Source organism: Hippoglossus hippoglossus, chromosome 3 (assembly GCF_009819705.1).
Source record: "Hippoglossus hippoglossus isolate fHipHip1 chromosome 3, fHipHip1.pri, whole genome shotgun sequence".
Taxonomy (NCBI): Eukaryota; Metazoa; Chordata; class Actinopteri; order Pleuronectiformes; family Pleuronectidae; genus Hippoglossus; species Hippoglossus hippoglossus.
The window spans coordinates 3,789,484-3,812,730 of record NC_047153.1 but is presented as its reverse complement, the minus strand read 5'-3'; the positions used below and the strand labels follow the sequence as shown (position 1 = coordinate 3,812,730).

At 42.9% G+C, this 23,247-nt stretch overlaps 2 protein-coding genes across 2 annotated transcripts in view; one reads left to right on the top strand and one right to left on the bottom strand.

Moving 5' to 3' along the window:
• The window catches only part of LOC117758418 (protein kinase C-binding protein NELL1-like), a 208,801-nt gene that overhangs the window by 82,283 nt on the left and 103,271 nt on the right, over positions 1–23,247 (bottom strand). The gene's annotated exons all lie outside the window — the stretch shown is intronic.
• On the top strand, positions 16,218–20,900 carry LOC117758425 (chimeric ERCC6-PGBD3 protein-like). The gene is made up of 2 exons (XM_034580091.1): positions 16,218–16,403; positions 17,395–20,900. Exons 1-2 carry the CDS (start codon positions 16,249–16,251, stop codon positions 19,421–19,423), a joined length of 2,184 nt encoding a protein of 727 aa, XP_034435982.1. The 5' UTR covers positions 16,218–16,248; the 3' UTR covers positions 19,424–20,900.

The following is a 23,247-nucleotide window of genomic DNA, read 5'->3' as shown; positions in this document are numbered from 1 at the left end:
TCGCTCTCACATCAATCTGGGCGCCGCTCTCGTTTCCTGGCGACGGACGTAAACAGCTGCACTTACTGCGTTGCTTGACAACAGGGCCGTGGTCGACCAGTGAATCGGGACAATAGTGAGAAACCCTTTAAGCAGACCAGTGGGGTGGGATGGTGGGAGTGAGTGTGGGGGTGGGGGAGGTCAAGACTCAAAGAAACAAAACCTGCTTAAAAATGTAAAAGCCAGAAAAAAAAAGAGAGACCGGAGCAAAGAATCAGTGGTCAGGACCAAGAACACACTCCTAAGGACATCTGTGAATCTGACCTCAGGTTTGCTACTGAAGTAATCTCTTTGTTTGAGTAGCACTCAGCACAATTACATTTGGTTGTAGGATCTTTTAAATCCATTCAGGTTATCCCCTAGAGAACATATTAACTAAGGTTGCAGCTGATTATTAATGTCCGTGTTGCTCAGGGGAAAAAAAATACTCATCACAAGTTCCGAGAGCCGAGGGTGACGTCCTGGAATTTCTTATTTTGTCTGACAAAGAGTAAAAAAGACCCGAAGCTGTTTTCCTTTAAAATTAGAAAACAAGAAACAGAAAAATAAAAGCCTTATATTTGAAACTGGTGAATATTTATCTTTTGGTCGGACTAAATTTCTGTTCAGGACCATAGTTTGGAAAACCTTTTACTTGGTTTGGTTCAATCTGAAAGTGCACTTAGTGGTACTATATCTTAGATCTTTAAAAAAACATCCTCCATGAATATTTAGGCCAGTTCTCTGACCGGTGGGTGAGATCTTGGACCGAAGGTGTCGGACGGACCGATCCGTCCACCGACCTCCAGCCCTCGGCCCACCGGGGGCCAGACAGGTCTTTCGCACCGGTACTGAACATTTACATGAGCACTCCTGCCTTTGTCCTTGCTCCCGTCTTTGTCCACTAAATAATTCCTGGCCGGCTTATTTCAATCCTCGGGAGTTCAGAGCCGGCTCTTATCCATGCTGGCCGACACACCGGGTTGCTGCTCAACGCTCCAGAGTGACATCACCCTCTTCACTTCAAGGTCACCCGCGGGTGGGACACAGTATCCGGCAGATTTCGGCTCACCACTGCTTTTCCTCTGGATGATTTCAGTTCCAGCAGTCTATCTTTCTACTGTGTGTGTGTCTGTGTGTGTGTGTGTGTGTGTTCTCTGCATCGCTGTGATGTCATGATGAATGGGTGGCCAACAAAGCGGAGGAGAGGTGGAGAGAGAGAGAGAGAGAGAGAGGGGGGAGAGAGAGGAGAAGTGATCCCTCCTCTGCTTTTTATCGCTCTGTTTCATCATGGAAATCACCTCATTTACTCTGAGCACTTCTCCATTCATCTCTTATTGTCGCTGGCAAAACCCATTTTCTAACTGCACCAGCGCTGTGAGTGTGTGTCAGTGTGTGTCAGTGTGTGTCAGAGTGTGTCAGTGTGTGTGTGTGTGTGTGTGTGTGGGAGTCAGAGAGAACAGGGGAAAAGCACAGCGCTCTCTTCACGCAGTTATGTTTGCACATGAGCGGTTACATTAATGAACTCAGGCTGCACAGCCAACAAACTTCTATGTTTGGAATCTATTGTTGTTTCCTTGTTTTTCCAGCTAAACAGACGGCTGCTTCACATTCAATCAGCATCTGATCAGTTAACATTCATGATCCCCAGAGGAAGAATCCACCCGACGCTGATAATCCCCGACTCGGTTGCTAATTAGCAAATGTTTGCAGAGGAACACGTTGCGATAATAAGGGTAATAATGACGTTTAATATCGTGAATGTGACACACCGGCACGAACATGTTAGCATTTAGCTCAAAGCACTGCTACACTGCAACTTGGATCTTCACAGAGCTGCTCATGTGGCGGTAGAGCCTCCGTCATACTTCTTTATGGAGATGTGCACAGACAGTTACACACATCAATGACATGTAACCGAGGAGGTTATGTTTTCACCCCTGTCCGATCAGCAAGTTTCGGCAAAAACTACTGGACAGATTAGCACGAAACTTGGTGGAAGGATGTGGTCTGAGAAGAACCCGTTAAACTTTGGTGCAGATCCAGATCAGTTTAATGAGATCGTGCAATTTTGCCACATTTGCCTTGATTTCTCAGAGAGTAATTCATGATGATTAAAAAAAAAACTAATCAGGCAAAAATCGTGGGATCTAGTGAATTTAAATGTGGTTTCAGAAGAGAACTGTTGCTCAGCTTGATCGAGGATTTCTGCAGAAACTTCTGCACAAATCTCGGTGGAAGGATGGGACGTGGGAAAAGACAGAGCCAGTGAAAGTTTGGTGGAGATCAAGGACTTTCTTTCCCCACATTTTCACAGATTTCACACAAAATAAAATACAAATATTATAAATATTTAGGGTCTGATATCTGGAGGTGTGCAATTTGGTGCAGATCCCCCAAAAAACATGACTTTGCCTTCCATGCATGGGCAGTAGATTTATATATTGTGTCTGTATACTCTAAAGAGAAGAAGAGCTGCCTTTGCTCATGTTGTTTTTGTTTTTACTTAAGGTTTAATTTGAAAGGTAAAATTAATGCTAGAACTCACACGACCTCAATTTAAATCAATCGTCCATTTTTGAGGAACGTGTCTGTGAAGCAAAATTACATCAACACCATCTGTCGATGTAATTTACTTTACGTTGACCTCAGAGGACACTTGTGTACTCACACGCGCAGAAAGTAAAACATGAAGTACTCTGCTATGCTGTGACAGGTATTACTGAAGTTTTTCTGTCTGTTGCAGTAGATTAACTATTTGCCCTGTGATCCGAGTCCCTGCCTCCTCGTCTCATTACGATATGTTTCTTTTAGATACGTTCATTTTTTTTTTACACTTGAATTCTGGATAACAACAGTAAAATGGATCAGCCAGTGAAGTTATAATGAACAGAAGTGCACGAAGACGGTAAAAAGAAGATACAACGATTACTCCAGAACAGTAAATCAGTTTTAATTAAGAGCAACAGTTCACTCGAAGTTCACGTCACTATTTTTAAATTAATTCTCCCGCAGTTTACAGTCCACGATGCCCTCATCTCTCCTTCAACCATCTCATTAAACTGTAGTTTTTCCTCCTGTCGTTTGCCCATTCCATGCAAATTCCAAGTTAATTAGGGAGACTGCGTTTGATGGATGTTACTTTTACGTTTTGGGACAGGAAGATAATGTATTTAGGGATTTATCTATGTCATCGTGTAAGTCTAATCACCGAGGCTATATCTCATGATGCTGTGGCGTCAGTGTTTCAATATGTGGCCCCTGTTTGACCATTAAAGCTATTTTCAGATGCCAACGCCGGACAGTTGGGTGGAAATGTCTCGTGATGGTGGCGCCCGGGTCGAGCGAGACATGTTCTCACTGAAAGCTTTTAAATCTCTTGGTCTTTTTTGAGTCAACATCGTCTTCTGTGTCTTCTGCGTGTATCGCTCCACTTTGTCATCCTGAGATATTTGTATTAGTTCTGTTTTATTAAGTTTTTTTGTACGTCACGTGTTAGAAACATCACCGACACGCCCACTCGACACCAGGGAAAACATCTGGAGCCACGGACTCAGGACACTTGCATTGTCATTGCATCATCGTCCTGGAACATTAATGGAATATCCGGACTTAAGTGCATATCTCAAAGCAGCAGAAAGATTTAAAAACATGCCTTTGTGTAACAATATGTTTTTGTTGCTTTCCGTAAATAAATAAATGCAGAAAGTGGAAAAGTAGAGACACTCTGGTGGCACCTCTGCTACGAGGTAAACTTGGATGCCACCACTACTCCGGTTGCCATGGTTACAGATGTGCTACAGCATAGATGCTATATATGGCTGCAGTTCTGCTGTAACCTGTTCCTGTAAATTGAGTCTTTTAGATAGAAGATGTCAAATTAAATATCCCACAATAAACATCAGGGTGAAGATTTTTTTTTTGTATACTATAGAGACTGATGCTATTTAATTTGTGTTTTATTAGGGTTGTGTGTTTTTAATCAATTAATCAACTGTGTTTTGCAGCGGAGACGAGGGTTTGAGCTGCATCTGCTGAGAATCTAATCAGTGCCTCGCTGTTTCCATTCCATGTCAGGCGAGGGGGCCTTGGCTGCGGAGGCTGTGGGAGCTGGTTAATGACATCGCTCCGATTAATAATTCAGAACGAACCCTGTGTGGGTCTAAACAGGAACGTGCCAGTGCGCCGGTGGATTCGGCGAATAGCAGGAGAGCAGCGGCATGGCTCTTGGAGTAATCCGACATGACAGCATTCACCTTGGATCATAGAGAGTGGAAGAAAACTATCAAAATGCTTATAAATATCTTATAGAGCCACAGAGGAGCGGCGGAGCAGGGGGAGGGGGCTGGACGGGCGGGGAGGCTCTCAGACGAGACCCAACTCCTGCTGCAGAGGCAGATATCACGCCAGTCACACGGAAGAGGAGGATGATGATGATGCGTGTTTCTCTGTGTGCAGTGTGTGTCGTGTGTGTGTGTATTTAACACACGGTTACAGGAGGTGATAATGACAGTGGCATATTGAGGCAAGCAGGTGTGAGAGAGAAAGTGGCTCTAACTAGACAACCGGTATTGTGGGATTTCAGGTTCATGTGTGCGGGTGTGACTGACCAAACACCCGCCTGGAGGAGAATACCAGCAGCAGGCTACAAGGAAATGAAGAAAATGAAAGAGGATACAGTTCCTGGGCTAAATCTACCTGCCGGCATCGGGAAAATAACACGACTGCACTTGTGTTTTCAGCGAGTTGTAACATGCTCTCCTACAAAGACAGAAGAGGTGATTAGTGTGAAGCACAGAGGAGAGATATAACTCTTCAGAGACCCACGAGCATATATACATATATACTGTAGATATCCATAATGCATTGTCTTACATCCCCCACACTGATGTTATGTGCTGTGATTGAATGCTGAAAGTACTCAGCTGTGCTGTTCCTGCGATCGCCTGCATGTCACATTGACCAAGAGCCTTAAAATAGCGTTTCACCGTAGATGTGTCCGTATCTATTAAAGGAGAGAGGCTGCGAGACTGAAATGCGAAGATGGTCAACGCGTGCCCACTTTCTTCCACTGCATAGAAATGAAGCAGAATATCCCAGACACCTTCGCTGCCATATTGTGCTACTGACAACAATGTGTGCAGAAGTCACACTGTGTTGCGCTATTATTGTATTTCTGCTTTTAGACTGTATTGTTAAGCACCTTGTACTGCAACTATGCACGAAATGCACAATATAAATAACGTGATTTGATCAGAGCAGCGGTATCATATATAGGATTATTTAATGTGTACTTTTTAGTTTGTCCCATCTGCTAACATGGAGTAAGTGGGCGGATTTCTGTCATGTCTGTTAAAAGTGAGGAAAGGGGCTGATAATAAGCAAAAGAAAACAGCTAGCTAAAATGCATTGTAATTTCACGATACTAAAAGATTTTGCAAAATGTTTTATCGAGGTAACAAATCAATTTGACGCTTATTCACTCAATCGTTTGGCTACTTGACCCTAAAGGTTTGCAACAAGCTGAAAAAAAACAGTCTACGCGGAACATACGCCCGACTTTATCCTTTATTTGGAGTCATATTTCTGTCCATTGGATGATTACAAGCCCAAATTAATGTTCCTTTGAACTGTGGAGCTCGTTGGATGAAAGCAGCGGCTGGATGCAGGGATGACAACTGAACCACGTACAGTGAATGTGCCATGAAAACCAAAAACGATGAGAGGAAACAAAGCTCCACAGAGCCTCTAAGCCATCCCTCGCTATGTGACCCGTATTTGCACTCAAGCATTTAGTTCAGTGTTAATATAAATATATATATAAATGTCTTTCGGTGAGGAATTTTCAAACGTACACAAAAACCATGTCATGTCAGCCCCAAAGGACAAAATGAGAAGTGTTGGAATAAAAGACATTCTCCTCTTTCCCCCTCACTACTAATCCTGGTGTCTTTCAGGTCTTTATAGAACCAGGTTTCCACGTTGCGCGTGTGTGTGTGTGTGTGTGTGTTTTGTACCTTAATACAATAGTGTTCTAGACTTTGATCCTACATCTCAGAGGATTAACCCCCCCCCCCCCCCCCCCGCAGAGGGGGGAGCGCTCCTTTCTCTTTAAATCTCTCCCCTGCCAGGCCGGGACCAACGAGACACATTATCGATCGCAGGAGGTTCCCCCCACAGCCTGCAGCCTCATTTAAACCAGCTTCGTGGCTTCCAGATGAAACACCAGACAACAACCTCCTACTGGCAGAGTTTAATGCACGCTGCTGCTTTACAGCCCATAACTCCCTCTTCATTTCTCTCATCTGTATACGTGATCAATCTCTCTCAATCCCTCGCTCCTCTTCTCTCACCAGCCGCAACAGCTTCTTGTAAAAACCACGTCTTCTTCTCCTACTCTCGTTTTTGTTGTGCTCCGACTGCGGCTGAAAACCAAACCCCCTTCTTCTCAGGATATGAATCAGTGAGAGTGAAAAGCAGAGACATCATACGCATCGAAATCAGGAAGAAAACCTTCATATATCTGTCTGACCATCATCAAAGACTGGTTTCTCTTTTCAGTGTCAAAAATATCCCAGTTGGTTACAAGTACAAAGAGCGAAGAGGAACCAGACTAGAAACTAATTCGAGCACATTTTAATGGGGTCTGAAATGTACCTGACTAACTTAGTGACTCACATTCACATCATCCAAAACATTATGAAAACAGTGGAGGCAAGACCAAGAATATATTTATCCCCAAAGGAATTTCAAAAAAAAAAGAGGAAAAAACAAACATCCGGATGAAAGGAGCCATTAAAATGTGCCAGAATGTCTGTAATAACATTTTCTTACAGTAAAAAACATAATGACTTGTTTATATGGTTTTAATCTATTCATCAATGACATTCTCCTCCCATTAATACACACAATACACTTAATATAGATTTGCATATAAGTCAAAACCTTAAAACCTTCTAGACAAATAGTTATATAACACATATCATAATAGTTATGACACAGTGCCGAACTCTCACTTATCATTAAAGTTACTCTGGATCATGTTTCATTACCTTTTTTATAGTTTGAATAACAACATTCTCACTTTTCACATGATCTGCTTGAGACAATTTTATGGTTACTTTTAGGGAAAGATCCAAGACGGCTTGAACGAATGAGCGGTGGTTACGTTTTGGCAAATAAAACATTCGGTTAATGTCGGGGAAAGAAAAAACGGCAGATTTGAGATGAGGTGCAGAGTCATGACGTGAAAATCAGGTCCAGTAAGGACGCGATACTTCAGGATATTAAGGTGTATAACTACAAGCCTTTTATAATGGAAAGAGAAGCTGGAGTAGTCTGGGATTTAAGATTTGATCAACACCGAAGACAGTAATGGAAATAAAATGCAGCGTCCACTGAAATAAGGGCAATACAGTGAATTCCCATTATTAAATATCCTTTTAGATTCCTGGACGTTGAAGCGCCTCATGTACTTATATGCAGATACTCACGCACAGTATCAGATACATATTATATAGAACTGTAAAATAAAACTACAGTATTTACCTTCACTATTGCAAGTAGGGCCCTTCCTAAAATAATTGACTTCTCTTTTCCATCGAAGCTGACGGTGCCTGACTTCAACATCTGTGTCCGACCCACAGATGATTCCACAAGCCATCACTGGGTCATGAAAACAGTATCATGAAAACAGTATCTGTCAGAAGTATCTGTTCATTCATTCAAATATCATGTCGGATCGGAAATAACACAGCAGCACAAAAGACCCGACGGCTCAGAAACACAGGCAAACCCAGAAGTAGAGAGAATGACGCAGGAATAAAAAAAAAGAACAGACGACTTACAACTGTTCTTTTGTAAATTAAGACAAAAACCTACGAGTACGAAAATGACTATGCACGTTACAGAAACAGAAACATCCGTATATGAAAAGGAACAAAGTGGAAATGCACTTATGAAAACCAGAGTGCCATTCCAGTGTGCGCGGAGGTATGCCAGGGGGCGGTGTGAATCACACACAGCGATGTGCCTTTCACATTACTCCGCATGTACGCGCCTGCCCAAGTCTGCGCCGGGCGACTGTTCGGTGCTATAGCAACCGACTAATCCATTTAGCATTGTTGGATAATGAGGACCGAACGGAGCGATTACCTCTGCCGCTCTGCAGGACAGCAGCATGTCTGCAGCAGCGCAGGAACATTATACAGCTGCTGAACTGAGGTCTGCTGTCATGTCGCTCCGAGGAGTCGACTGAGCAGAGAGCAGTGAGGGGAGGAGCGATTCTTTACAGGTGCATCTTACTAAAACTTAATGTAAGGTGTTTGAGTGGTCAAAGTTGGGGTGCCTTGCTGAGAGCCTTTCTAGTTTGACAGAAAGTGGCAGCCACACACTGCTGCTACTTAAAGTAAACTGAGCTCGGCAGTCACGCTGATGTTGATGGTTTATTCTGGCAAAAAGGATGAGGGCAGAATTTTTCCTTGACCTTTTTATTTCCACAGAATTACAGGTTTGAGTGGAAACTAGTAAGAAGAACAAGTTTCATTCTGTTGTCAGTCTGTTGCCTTGCGACTAATCTTCTAAAATCAAAACAGCACCAGTGAAGATGATTTTTATCTTCACTGTTTGACTGCTATCAGATTTGCAATATGGCAAAATGAGACACATACAGTATAGGTAAGTGTAAGCAGAAGAAAAAAATCAATAATACCTTGTCAATTTAATTGTATTCTGATAAAATCTGAATAGAAAATACTAACAAAAACGTGTAAAATATGAATCAAATATCAGAACTCATATTTAAGTTACTATTCAAGAGTCTGAAGAAGCAGTAAATGCTGTACTTTCTCTGCTGAGAACTTTCTGGATGGGATCATTAACTCTTTATCTGTGATTGTTGGATTGTTCAACTCTCGTGATGCCCCGAGGCTAAAAGCTCCGGCATTAAAAGAGTATTCATTCTCTGCTCTCGTACTGAAGGAATCCATTGTTCCCTTTATGTGACGGGAATTGATGCTTGATTCTGCTCGTCCAGATATTACAAAAGGGACAAAATGCACTCAGCGCATCCGACAGAGGAGAAGAACTGGATTACTTGGTCTTTTGAAAAGTTTCAGTGGAGTCCTTTTACACTTGAGAAATTCTAACGCAACCATTAAATAATACAATTTCAGACCCAACGGAAAAGTGAAGGGGATTTGTGCCATGGAAAAAAAATAAAAAAGATAAGTTACAGTGCAGAGAATGGAGAGGAGATTTTACTGTATATTCTCAAAGCAAAATAATTTCAAAGGTGCAGCTGTATATCGGAGATCAGAAGATATGAAAGTTGAATTTTCATTAACACAAGTTTCTGAATGTTCTGTCAGAAAACTGCAAATATCATGATAATCCCACGTTTTATATAAATTTGGTGAATGCTGCTTTTTTCTCCTGTTGTCTTACAGCTGCGTCTTATTTCATCTTCTCTGACTTTGATGAACGAGAGCCACCGCTTGTTTTTAATTGCAAGTTATTAAAACGGCAAATGAGCTAAAACAACCGCCCCCTCATCTCAAGCAATGCTCTGCACACCTGTGCTATAAAGTTTGTATTTAACTTTTAGAGAGATCATGTTTGGTTTAATCAAACTGAGAACTCGTGAAGAAACAGATAAATACACGTGCTATATCAGTGCTGGTTGTTTTCTTACAGGTTTACAGTTGACATTCATCAACTCTAATGAACCTCGCTGAGTTTCCTCCACAGAGATATGCTCTTTTTTTCTCCAGCTTTATTGTCTTCAGCTCAAACCAAGCGAATCAGACTTGAGGTGGACATTGAATCTCGTAGCTTTTGACCAGAGGACACAACTGATCAGAAAAGTGGAGACGCTGAATATTGAATGTGCTGTGTGGCTGCGAGTGGTCAGAGGAGGCTGTTATCTTTAAAAGTGCCATCATCTTAAATCCCTATCTCCCACGGCAGTGTGACCGTCTGCAGAGTGCTCGTGCTGCATGAGGGCTGCTCCTCCACTCTGTGGTACAAACAAGCTCATCACATTTTAATGCTCATCAAAACCTAATGCTGATTATTATTGCTAATTATTTGCATCCTGTCACTAGATAGAGTGTTAAAAATTTGCTGTTTAGTAATAAAGTTAATGCAGAAAATGTCAGTTTCACTTAAAAATACCTTTGTGGGGAATCGTGGTAAAAAAGTTATTTAATTGAAATTTGCACTGGTTTGTTTCTTTGAGGCAAACTATAGTTATTTGCTAACGTTTATTGTGACGCACTGCATTTAATGTTACGCTTGTCAGGAATGACACAAAAGCTGCCGGAGAGCAAACAGTGTCTCTTGTGGGTAAGAGGCGAATTCTGCCATTTCCTCTCATGAGCAAATAGAGAAGAGCATCCTACAGCTCGGGCTGCAAGATAAATCGTGGGATGGGCGTTTTTTCCACGATCGCACCCCCCCAACCCGGCCCAAAAGTCAAATCATCTGAAGGGACCACGAATAATATTCACACCGAGTTTGATGTAAATCGGTGCGTGCCTTCTTATTTTTGCTTGCACACACACACACAGAAAACAATACTGTGCTGCGTGCAGGGTAATGAAACATGGATGAGAACCATTTCAACATTGCAATATGAACACATCGCCAACTGCTTGTTGGAGAAGTTGGATTCATGTTCTACTATTTAACTTTGACAACAATTTGTAGAAACCACAATTTCCTCTGATTAATAGAAGAACGCGTACTGAGCAGTTTGAGATCATCCAGTAATCGGTGACATGATTTTTTTTTTATTGCCAACAGGTAAACCTTGAGTTTTTTTATTCACAGAATCTAAATGCATGTCCATGAATGAAGGAGGTTTAGTCAGAGAAACATCCGACTGCAGCAGCTTAGTGGGTTTGGTCTGTAATACGATTTACCTCCTACCTCTCCCAAAAAGGATCTGACTCTTATCAGCCCTCTGCACACCGATACACACAAAGATGGATGGATGACACGGAAAACAAACCTTCTCCTCCTATGCACACAATCTTCAGGAGCTGAATTTACACGAGGCCACGTAATCAGGCTTCTGGTTTAGTTTCCAATAAATAATCGCGGGCACTAAAACTACAGGTGTGAACACCACCTTAATCTCGGCTGTAAGTCTGGAATCAGATTAGTATATTGAAGAGGAAGAATAATCAAATCGCTACCGTGCATGGAAGCCGATGATCCGAACACATACACGGTAGATATTAGAAAGGAAGAGTCTAATTGGTTAACTTCCTGAACAGAGATCAGGGGGCGGTAGGCAGCAGGAGACGACTCGTGCTGCATGAGACGAGCGTGTGTGTGTGTGTGAATGGGCGGAGAGTTGGAGGTGTAAGAGCTTCCTCGGTTAGACGGCGAGCAAATGGAAAAAAGACGGTAGAATGAAATAAAGATGGAGGTGTGGATGAGCAGAAGGCGAGCGGCAGCGAGAGCAGAAATCCTTGGGAGGGCCGGAGAGAAGCAGATGCTGCAGACTCTGCTGCAGTGGTCTGAATCATTCATTCTCCTTCAGCTTCCGTGGCGGTCCCGGTAAACATCAGCGCTGCGCCGTGTCAGAGGAGTTGTTTTCTCCAACAGTACGTGAATGCTGCAGAGAGATGATGGATTGGTAAAGGAAAACACTCCAGGCCTGTTCTTTCCTCGTCTCCCCCTGTTTCTGTTAACCCGTTATCTCTCTCTCTCTCTATCTCTCTCTCTCTATCTCTATCTCTCTCTCTCACACACACACCTGATAACCGAGGGTCATGAAAGTTTTAGCAGCTCGGCATTAAGTGCTCAACACTCAGTCATAGTTGACCGTTTCCTGTCCAGTGTTTACACAGCAGTTGAAAACAACAGGGGGAGACATCCAAATTGATGCAATATGCATTACGTCCTATTTATATTTAATCCCGGGAAACGGTAATAAAAGCTGCACGCACGGCGAGCACGCCACACGCTACTGCTTCCACGCGGCTGCACCACGAGGAGATCACCACGACTCTGGTGTCTCTATTTGCTTTGGGTGTTTATCTAAAACTGATCTCAGACTATCTCAAAGTCCACACCCCCAGCGATAAAGCAAAGGCAATTTCTTCCCTTGTGTTTTCTGCCCAAATTTCTGCCTGCTGCCAAAATAGGCAATTTGTCATTGACTTCCACGTTGAGCCATTTGGACGTTATCTTATCTGGCGTCCTTATCGGCAACATCAATGTTTCGGTTGTTAAAATCCATTACTAACGACCCATACAGAAGTTAATGCTGCTGCTTTCTGACCTCTCAGCATTAAGGTCTGATTAAGTGTTTCTTGTTCCTGATAAGTTTGGTTTACCTTCCTCATTGGATAATAAAAATGGGGTGAAACAACTCAGGATTGGTTGACAGTGTTTGTACAGCAAGAGGAAGTGGAGACACATTGTCCATCCAGGGTTTGTACCTGTGACTTTTTAATCCAAGTGTTTTTCAACCAAGGGACTTACATGTCGATCAAAATCCAATACTGTGCATAAAATAATATATTTGTTACTTCCAGAACCTAAACAGCCAGAGTAACAACTGTATCCAACGTGATCAGAGATTATACATCCACAGCTCAGACCAGCAAAGGATCCCTTGTGCTCCCAGAGAGGACATGTGTCATAGCATCATCGCTCCCACACACACACACACAGACACACACAGACACACACACAGACACACACACACACAGCATCCTGTCGTCATGCCTGAGAGAACAGCACCCAGAGGATTCATCCCTAGCATGTATCATTCAGGTGCCTCGCCGGTGGCTACATCCAACACTCACATGAGTTATTCTGCAGCAGGGGCCATTGTTTTTACTCTCGACACAATTAAAACATGAAACACACATTTGCACATCAGCAAAATAAAAGCTCAGTTCGGCTCCATGAGAGTTGAATCCACCTCCTCTCTGCTGTCGGAGGCCTCGTAACTGTAAGTCACCGGCCTGTTCACCGTCGACCAGCGGGTGTTTCAGTTATACGCCTTTAGAATAACAGCATTACTGTGAATATTGAGATTTAACACCCACTAAGTGAGTTTTAACATCCAATAGAGGCACTGAAATCATTATTTTATCCCCAGTCTAATGCACAGTTGCACATTTTGGTGATTAACCTTTTTGGTAAAGATCAAAGTTTCCGGGAACATAAAAACTAAATTAAATGGAAAAGTAATTGGACTAACTTCCTGAGAGCTTTTTAGAGGATTCATTTCTGCTTTGATTATAAAATAGACATAGTATGACTTGTGTATATGTAAAATAGATCAAGGACTGTACATTTAAGGATAATAAGAATTAGTTTGAAGCATTCATGTGTCTGGTGTTGGAACCTGGTGGAACGGCACCTTCTGCACGGGATCATTTCCACCAATTTAGGAAAGTAAATAAATAATGAGGAACACTAACAGTCTCTCGGGACACGGTGAAAAGCAAATGCACAAAAGGCTGAAATGTGAGTCGAATGAAAACCTTTAAACTTCCCAGAATTTGAAATCACAGCTGTGACACCCTGAATAATTCATGACCTGCTCATGACTCTGGCTGAAAACGACTCTGTGGTTAGCGCTAAGCGTTTGCTGCTTTGCACATCCTGCTGCGCTGTGAGATGATGATGTTGAGGTAATATCTACCAGAGAGTACACCTACGTTAAATATTCTTACCTAAAATAAGTGAAAAATTGTCTGAGCCATTAAATCTCGCATAAACTGAGCTTGCCGTCCAATTTAATCAAGAACTACGTCTGTAGAAAGTCGTCCGAGGTGTTTACACACACACATGTACACATTTGTATATATATATAAATATATATCAATCATGACCTTTCACCCCGTTAGCATAGCATCTGATAATAAATTGAAAAACAAAGTTATCAGAAACACTTGAACAAACATCAGTGGGACCAGATCTACATAAAATGACAGACATCGAGAATTTCAGTTATCGTGTATTTTGCCTTTTCCTTTCTTCGATCAATGTCCCATCCACTAACATGGAGGAGGCAGGGTTTATAACTTATACTAGAGCCAGCCACCAGGGGGAGCATCAGGATGAACTGGCTTCACTTTTGGGAGCCTGTTGTATCATCCAGCTCTAAATACAGTCTGTAGTTTATAGTGAAACATACAAATACATGTTTTTTTTCCCTCTATGCACCGACCGTTTACCTGCTTTGAATAATTGGTTGTAAACAGAACTTGGAGAACCTCTGCCCTCCTTCGCTGAAGCACTTGATGAATTTGTAGCATCCTTCATTCCGCTCCTCCACACACACTGAGGCCATTAAAGTGAGTGGGAGTTTACTCGGCCTCTTCACTGACTCTTACGCCACCGTCTCAGATTTTTATTGGGGAAGGGGGGGAGGCGAGGTCACGCCGCAGCCCGCTCGCACTCGCTCTGAATAACACCGGCGCTCATGATCACGACACCCCTGCACTTTCAAACACATATTAGTGCATGTCAAGCCCACGCAGGAGCAGACAAATACACAGCGTTAGTGTCTGCACTCGCATGGCAAAAGGTTTTACCCAACATGCTTTGCCCTTCATGAGGGTAATAAAAACAGTCTTTGACTTGTCGAAGAAGGGAATTAAAACTGATAAATGATGATTACATCACGTTAGAATCCACTGATGGTCCTATTTGTCCTGCTCGAGCTCGCTGACCGACGACGTGACCCACTGAGGCAGCATCGAAACAACAACAGTTTCTACGCAAACTGATAAAATCCAGAGATTCTGAAACCTGAGTTTATCTGCTCATCGGTTCATGGTCAGTAACTGTAACACAACACTGCGTCCACTAAACCTGCAAATAAGAAAACATGGATATCACCATAGTTGGGTCGTAAAAAAAACTGAACGATCAAGATGTTACCACGACGACCCTGAGTGTATTTATTTTGTCATAGAGCTAATGTGAACAGAGGGAACTGTCTTACTTTCGTGCAGAGCTGATAAACCTTTTTAATCGGAGGTTACAGCTCCAACAAACTTATCTACTGATCTACCAAGGTTTACGCGGTGTCTTGCTGTAGATTTAAATCACTGCGCTATCCATCATGGACGCCGCCCTCCTCCTGCTGCGACCTCAACCCTTTTGACCCCCCCCTCGTCCGAGCAGCTTATTACAACCCACAGCTACAGTTTATTGTTCGGCGACCTCTAGCAGCCGTGGTTATTATGACAGAGGCCAAGGAGGAAAGGTGAAGATGGAGCCACAAAGTCCATGTGAGGAGGAGGAGGTTGGAGTCGATGGGTGGATCCACTAAACACAGGATATTTTCACAGATGGAAACTGATATGCAGACATTTCTTTGCACCTTTTTCCAGCTTTATGAAAAGTAATTCTTCATTGGAACTCTTCTGAAACTCAAAATGTTTTTTTATAAATCAAAGAAGCTCTGATTCACATCTTTAATCTGACTTCATAGACTAGAGGGGCAGGTTCGACAACTCCTGACTAAACTAAGGTTTTGATAATTTGATAATTAACCTTAAAGATGATATGGATGAATGATATGGATTCAAGGGGGCGGATGCCAATTCTAATATTAGAGAGTAAAGTGTTTCCGATACAGATCTTTTTTTTTACATTTTAACTATATAATTTACCATAAATAAATATAAGAAAATGCTGCACAACAAGATTTAAAAAACTTGGATTTTTTAAAACACGTTTCTTGTACATGTTTTTTTTCATATCTGCACATATCAGCAAACATAAAGGCCAATTCCTATTGGTCAGTGAAACGTAATATAAACAATACAATGATTCGTGCTGTGTTATATTGTAAATATTAAACCTGACTGAGATGTGACATATTTAAATACTTTTTTAGGAGAAAGGTGTCAAATCTTCCATGAATTTAAAATAAATAAGCCATTTTAAAATCTGACTTTAATTACTATTTATATTTAAAACCGATTGATGTAATCAGGCTGAGGGTTTTAAACCAATCCCAGTGTCCCATCGTCTCATGTCTGTCAGTGATTGGCTGAATTATATAAAAACAAACTGGAACTGTATCCCATGAAACTACCTTTTTAACCATATATGGTCAGTAAGAGTCTGAACATCCCTCGTTCAGGGGCATATGGCGCGAGTGGGAGGTCCCACGGGAACCGGTTCCACTTCACACTGCGAAACACGTCCCCGAGAGGACAAGAGTCCGGTCTCAGTCAGACTGGAGACATGTTTCTGTCCGAGTCGGAGGATGAACTGGAGGAGCGCGGCTCGGACCCAGACTCTGAGAGCAGCACGTGCAGCCTGGAGGAGGAAGAGGAGGAGGAGGATGATGATGATGATGAAGACTTCACTCCTGCAGGTTTGACGAGAGGATCAGAACAGTGAGTACAGTGCAGAGCTGGAATCGGTCCAACACACTGGAGACCTCTCAGGACGTGATGCGTCCGCGCTCCGCACAGTTCAGAAGATATTGAGCCAAGTTATAAAAAGTCTGTGTCGTTCGCTTTATGGCAGAAAACGAGCCGATGAGATAAGACATGAGAGCGACTCATTCATTCAACATTACACGCAGCTGTTTGTTTGCGGGCTGCAGGATAACGTGCGTAAAGTGTCGCGCGTGTTCCCACTGCGCGTTATTCGCGACGGAGGTTCGCGTGCACTTGATGCGGCTCCTTTGTCCTCGCTGCAGAGACACGCTCACGTTTCCCCACCGTGCACCAAATCTGCACGAAGCACACGGGGGAGTCTTCTGTTGTCACTTCTGATCGTTTGACAAACTTCACTACGAAGTGTTTTTTTTAACGCATTTAACGACACCAAGCGCGTGCGCGTAAGGGGCGCATGCACATCGCGGTCCAATGTCTTACTTCCTTAGCAGTTGTGCAGCTCCTGGAAGAACAAAGCCTGGTCTGTGTGCTGGTTAATCATTGGACAATCACCCAGTGGATCACAATACACTGATGATCCAGGACAGGGGCGGCGCTACAGATTTTAGGGACAGGGTGGGGGGGGGGGGGGCAGGGTAAGGGGGTGTATGAGGGTGGCATGGAAACCAGAATTGTTGTGGCTGCGCATTAAGTGCACAAATACTACTAGTACTGCATGTTTTGATTTATTGTATCTTGACTAATAATTACATATATATGTTTATTAGTTAAGGAATCAAGGGGAAAATAATTTAACTAACGTTTTATCAGATAATTAAATACTTGAAAAATGTAAAAGATAACAAATATATAATAAAAAAATAAAGCATATAATGTGATTTGCAAAAAGTGGTATTCTACTTGTATGACTATCATTTGTGTTTTTATACCTTTTTGAAAGATAACTTGGAATTGCTTTAAGTTTTTGTTAAACCTTGTATTTCAGAGATGACTTCACTGATGAGGACAGTTCAGATGCAGAGTGGAATAATACGCCCACAAAGAGAAGAGCTACTGGAAAGCGCTGCCGCTCCGTCTCTGTTTCTCCAGCAGCGTCGAACCTCAAGTCCCCATCTAAGACTTGTGAGCATCGACCTCCCAGCAAGAGGATCCACGATGCATCTAAAGGCTCCTCCTCCTCCTCCCCTCGTACTCGTGGGACAATCTCCTCTCCACGCAGGAAGAGACAAGCAGAAAGACGGCTTGTGGTTGAGGAAGAGGAAGGAGCGGATGATGGAGACCGGTGGCAGAACGTCACTGAGGATGATGTCGAGCCTCCTCAGCCGCGGTTCAGACCCGAGAGGGACGTGGGGCCACAGCTGAACAGAACTGCAAATTACACACCTCTCGAACTCTTCCAGCTGTTCTTCTCCACGACTGTAATCGACACTTTGGTGAGAAACACCAACGCCTATGGGAGGAAGAAATATCAAAACCACAGGGAAACCTGGGTCCAGGTCACAGCGGCAGACATGTACTCCTTCATCAGCCTTGTCCTCTACATGGGGCTCGTCCCGCTAAAAACTCTGAAAGAGTTCTGGAGAGGGACTCAGCTGTTCAGCCTGCCGTTCCCTGCCTCCGTCATGCCCTGCAGACGCTTCCTCACCATTTCCCGCAGCCTACACATGAACGATCCCGCAGCTGAAGCAGCAAACGACACAAAGAAAGGGACTCCAGCTTATGACAGACTTTGCAAAATAAAGCCCCTCTATCAGCAGATCTTGGAGGCCTGCTACACTTTCTTTCATCCTCACCAGCACATCTCCATAGATGAACGCATGGTGGCGAGTAAAGCCAGGATTGGGCTCAAGCAGTATATTAAAAACAAGCCTACTAAATGGGGCTTCAAGCTTTTTGTTTTAGCCGACTCGGCGTGTGGATACACCCTGAACTTTTTCGTGTACGGGGGAAGGGATGGTGAACCCACGGGGAAGGGGCTCAGCTATGATGCTGTCATGAGACTGCTGAAGATACCCTTCCTAGGCAAAGGCTATAAGCTCTACGTGGACAACTATTACACCAGTCCAACACTATTCCTTGACCTCCTTCAGAGGAAGATCTGGGCGTGCGGCACCGTGCGTTCCAATATCACTGGTTACCCCAAAACGAAAAGGAACGACATGGACAAGAAAACAATAAAGGGAACAATCCGGTGGATCAGAAAGGGGAACCTGTTGTTTGTCAAGTGGTTGGACGCCCGCGAGGTAACGATGTGCTCCACTATGCACAAAGCCTACAGCGACGACACGGCCAAGCGCCGAGTGAAAAACAAAGACGGAGAGTGGACGGTGAAGCTGGTGCCTATTCCAGACTGCATCAAAGATTACAACCGGCACATGGGCGGCGTCGACTTGTCGGACGCGCTCATCGGATACTACAAAGTCCTCCACAAGACCCAGAAATGGTACAAGACTCTGTTCTATCATTTTGTGGACATCGCCACTGTGAACTCCTTCATCCTCCACAAGGAAATGTGCAAACTGCAGAACCGGCCTATAGTTACACAGAAAACGTTCAGGGAACAACTGATTTTGTCCCTGGCTGAGATCGGGTCCACTCCGCGCCGGTCGGCTCCACAAAACTTCATGTTGCCTGCTTCTCCTCTCAAAGTCCCACCGACCTCCCGAACAGCCCCAGCCCCGTCCTCACTGGCCCCAGCCGCCAATGGGCCGTCAGCCTGCACATCTGCAGTAACCCCTGGATCTCCATCTACAGCGCGACCACCTTCTCTGACCGCCGACGTGCCCCCCACTGCAGCTGCTGGGGCTCCGGGTCTAGGGCACCTGCCGTCTTACTTTGTAGAACAAATGAGCAACGTGGCCCCCAGATATCGGGCCACCGCCGGCAGACGGGCATGTGTGGTCTGCAAGAGAAAGTCGTCGGTCTATTGCAGCACCTGCCAGAAAACACTTTGTTTCACTACTTTGAGGAACTGCTACAGCGAGTGGCACAGGCGCAACAACGTCTGCATGTGAGGCCGTTAAAACTAACTGTTAAATGAATGCATTCCTAATGCTCCTCTTCTTTATCTCTTTATTACCCATTCAAATACCTCAAAGTGTTTCTAAGACATATTCTTATGGAGAAGGGGCCACTGATTTCAATGCTTTAATACATTTTTTTTTTTTTTTTATCAAATAAAGTTCATGGTCCAGATAAATTAAATTAAAAAGGATTAAAAGCTGAACTATCATCGTGCCTTTGACCAGCGAGCTCACACCCGGTGATTCAGGGATTCAGTTTCTTAAGCAGAGACACACTCAACACTTGTCTGGAAGGCTGCTGCAGAACCAGAAGCCTCATTCCGTCTGCTTTCATTAGAGAAACTGTGGATTGACAGTTGTTTTTATACTTTAATGTGCACTAGTTTCACCATTTTATATTTAGAATATGACGTTTACATGAAACACAAGAGTTTCTGCTTATTCAGATATTTGTTTCTGACACCATCCAGGGTTTTTTGGGTTGTGTGGTTGGCACGGAGACGTGTTTGTGACTTTTTGGCATCTCGGCTAATCTTTGACATTTCCACCTACCTCAGCTGTGGAGGATGAAGCCAACTTGGTTTCTGGCTGCGTTTAACACGCTCAGCTAGATTTGGCTTCTGCGGCTCGACTTCCAGGGACCACGGTACTGTGACTCGGGTCCAGGAAGCAGCAGCAGCACAGATCCCAGAAAGTAACTATAAACTAGTTTTATTAACAAGTATATGGACTTGTGTGTGGATTTCTGAAATCTAAATGTTTACACTCACATACTTTATAAAACACACTTCGTTACAGTTGACCTGATGGACTCTACCTCACTCCACAGATAATTCAATCAAGTCAAACTTAAATCATCAGACATGTGTTTTTTTTTTAACTACAATATATATTATATATTACTAGTCTTCCACTGGAAACACGTTACAGCTGTTTATGCGTATTTAAGAGATTTTCTGTTTGTAGAAATACAATAATATGGCTTTATGTATTGCATATTATTAAATATCTATAATTAATATGGTTTGCTCATAAGTGAATGTTGTGGTTTTAAACTCTTCTTTATGAGCAGAGAATGACAAACACACACATTTTATAAATCTGAGCTCTATGAATTATGTGTTATGCCGCCACACTGAATAAACAATGCATAATAATTATTTGAATGCATATAATTTTTTTCCTATTGATGGAAACTTAATTTTTGATATATTATGATCACATCTCATAAAGCAGTTCAATGTTTTGGCACATTCTTGATTTTATGGTATTTGACAAACTGTTTGTGTTCTTGTAAAAAACAATACATTTTTAAAAAGAGGTCTGTATAGATGTTTTTATTTTGTTGTGCATTCGAAGAGCTTCTGTTATTTTCATTAATATTTTATAATGTTTACATAAAGTGCCGATTGTGTTGTTTTGGATGATTTTGTAAAAAAATAAAATAAAAGCCAAACTTTGTGAAGTCAAGAGAGTCAAAGATAATTTAGTTTTACAGGAAAGACTCTGGATCGTTTCATCGTCTCCTCGGAGAAGATGTTCCCGGACGCGTGATTCACTGATGCTAAATATGTTAAATAATGATGTGGCACATTTGGAGAGTCACCAAACAAAACATTTTTTCATTATCATCAAAGCGATTCATCATCATTTAGGAACTTTGGAGACTTTTCTCAGAGATTTTTGACCCTGAAATGCCTCAAATCTAAAATTGCTCACAGATATTCAATATTTTAATGGATTGTTTGCTCGACTTCATGCAAAGAAGGGTTAAAGAACAAACTGCAGCTGCTCTCTCTCGGTTTTGTTTACATCTACGCGAGTTCTTGAGTGAATGTGTGAAACCGGGAGCCGCTCTCGACTCCTCTGATTGGACCTGGGAAGAGGAAGTGCTTTAAGTGAGTAAAGCATCATCGTCATTTAAATCAAGCAACACTTTGATAAACACACCTGGTGCCATGAGCCTCGGAGTGAAAACCTTCAGAGGAATCAAACCTGTGTGCTCATTCGTTCGGGTGATAGATATTTAGATGTTTAAGGTCTTCGTGTCAAACGCTTCTGGTATTTTATTCATAACTGGCGGCCAGCGGAGTCTCTGGGAATCATTCTAATTTGTGAAGATATGAAACATGATGTGATTGACAACTTTACAGATGCAACCGCTAAAATATTTACAGGTAAAAGGCGGCCAGGTTAAATACAGGTTAAAAACTGATGCTAATGATCCACACATCACATCACAGAGATTTTATTTAACTTGAGTTTACTGTTTATAGTAACAAGGTTTAGGGTCATGGGGACTGAGGCAGCTGCGGCTCAGGGGGTAGAGCGGATCATCGAGTAATCGAAAGGTCGGTGGTTCTGCCAAAAAAAACGATCCCCTGGTCCTTGGGCAACCCTGGTGTGTGCGTGTGTGTGTGTGTGTGTGTGTGTGTAATGTAGTGTAAAGTGGTCATGGAACAGGGCGGTGGGACTGTGGTGATACGGGGCAGCAGGAGTGCAGAAGGTGCAGAAGAGATGACGTTGACGATATGATTGCACGTTTGCATAACCCTGGAGTACTGAGTGACGACTTCTAGTCTCGACATGTTTGACAGAAGTAAAAAATCACAGAGTGACATTTACGACCCGGCCGAGTAAATCCTCTAATCCAACAGAGCGCCTGTGGAGATGTTAAAGCAGAACGTCGAGCAACAGAACCGCTCAGATGAAGAGTGACGGAGAAGAATGAAGAATGAAAGTGATGAGTAGCAGAACATCTTTCCACAAACGAGCGTCATTCTTGCTCAGGAGGAGTCAGACACAAAATAAGAACATAGATTACACTGCAACAACTGCAGATGTAAGGGTACTAATCCTGAATTTAGTTAAAAATAAACCAGCCTGTCATGTTTCGTATGGATTGATTATCTTATAACTTCATAATTTGACTAAATTCGAGTAAATGTAAACTTGCTTTGTCTTGAGAAGCAACTTTTTTTGAGTTTTACTCAAATAGGTATGGACATGTCAGTAAAGTCTGTAGATGTCTTATCTGGGTATTAAAGTGTAGACACATATAGACTTTATAAATATAACAAAAAATAATAAATAATACAAAGTTCTGTTCTGTAAAATAAACCTTTCATTACAATTACATTCTTGAAAAATGTTTAAATTATTTGTCTTTACGCTTCTTGGGCTTAGGCTAAAAACAAAAACATGTATCATTATACTTAACATATTGAGCACACTCAGTTTTGTTGTATACTGTAAATACATTAACTCAAAAACAGCTAAACATAGAGACTGGGAGAAACTCGGGTGGAGGACAGCTGAGGTAACGAGAAGCAGGGATGATGCAGAAGTAAAGTAAAGTCGGAGTGAACCCTGATCCGACCCGACTCCGGCTGAATGGACGCCGCATGCAAACACGCACATTAGCAGCCAGGTGCAGCCGCGGCGCTGTTCTGCCTGTGATTAATGGCCTGATAGCTCCCTTCGCAGCGGATTTGCAGACGGAGCGGCCTCTCAGGTGGGGCGATGTGATGTGAGCATCCCCTCCGTGATTATATATCCTGTGTCTGCAGATAAGGGACTGTTTAACCTCCCGCCAATCACAGGCACAGACGTTATTTGGTTTTCCTCTGAACGTGAAATTGGGAGCAATTCTGCAGGCGCTGCGCTGAATCTCATATCTCAGTCCATAAAGCTGTGGCTCCACAGACAAACTTTTGTTTCCATTTCACAGGAGATTAATAGTTTCTAGCGAGGCAGAGCGAGGCGAGGCTCTGACACAGTTTAATGACTGACAAAAAGTGTTAATATCACATTGC

What these genes read in the sequence shown, in the direction of transcription:
- LOC117758425 (XM_034580091.1), top strand. Translation starts at nt 16,249, where the DNA reads ATGTTTCTGTCCGAGTCGGAGGATGAACTGGAGGAGCGCGGCTCGGAC. An exon ending in TTGACGAGAGGATCAGAACA is followed by an intron (nt 16,404 to 17,394) that starts GTGAGTACAGTG and finishes CTTGTATTTCAG; the next exon opens with AGATGACTTCACTGATGAGG.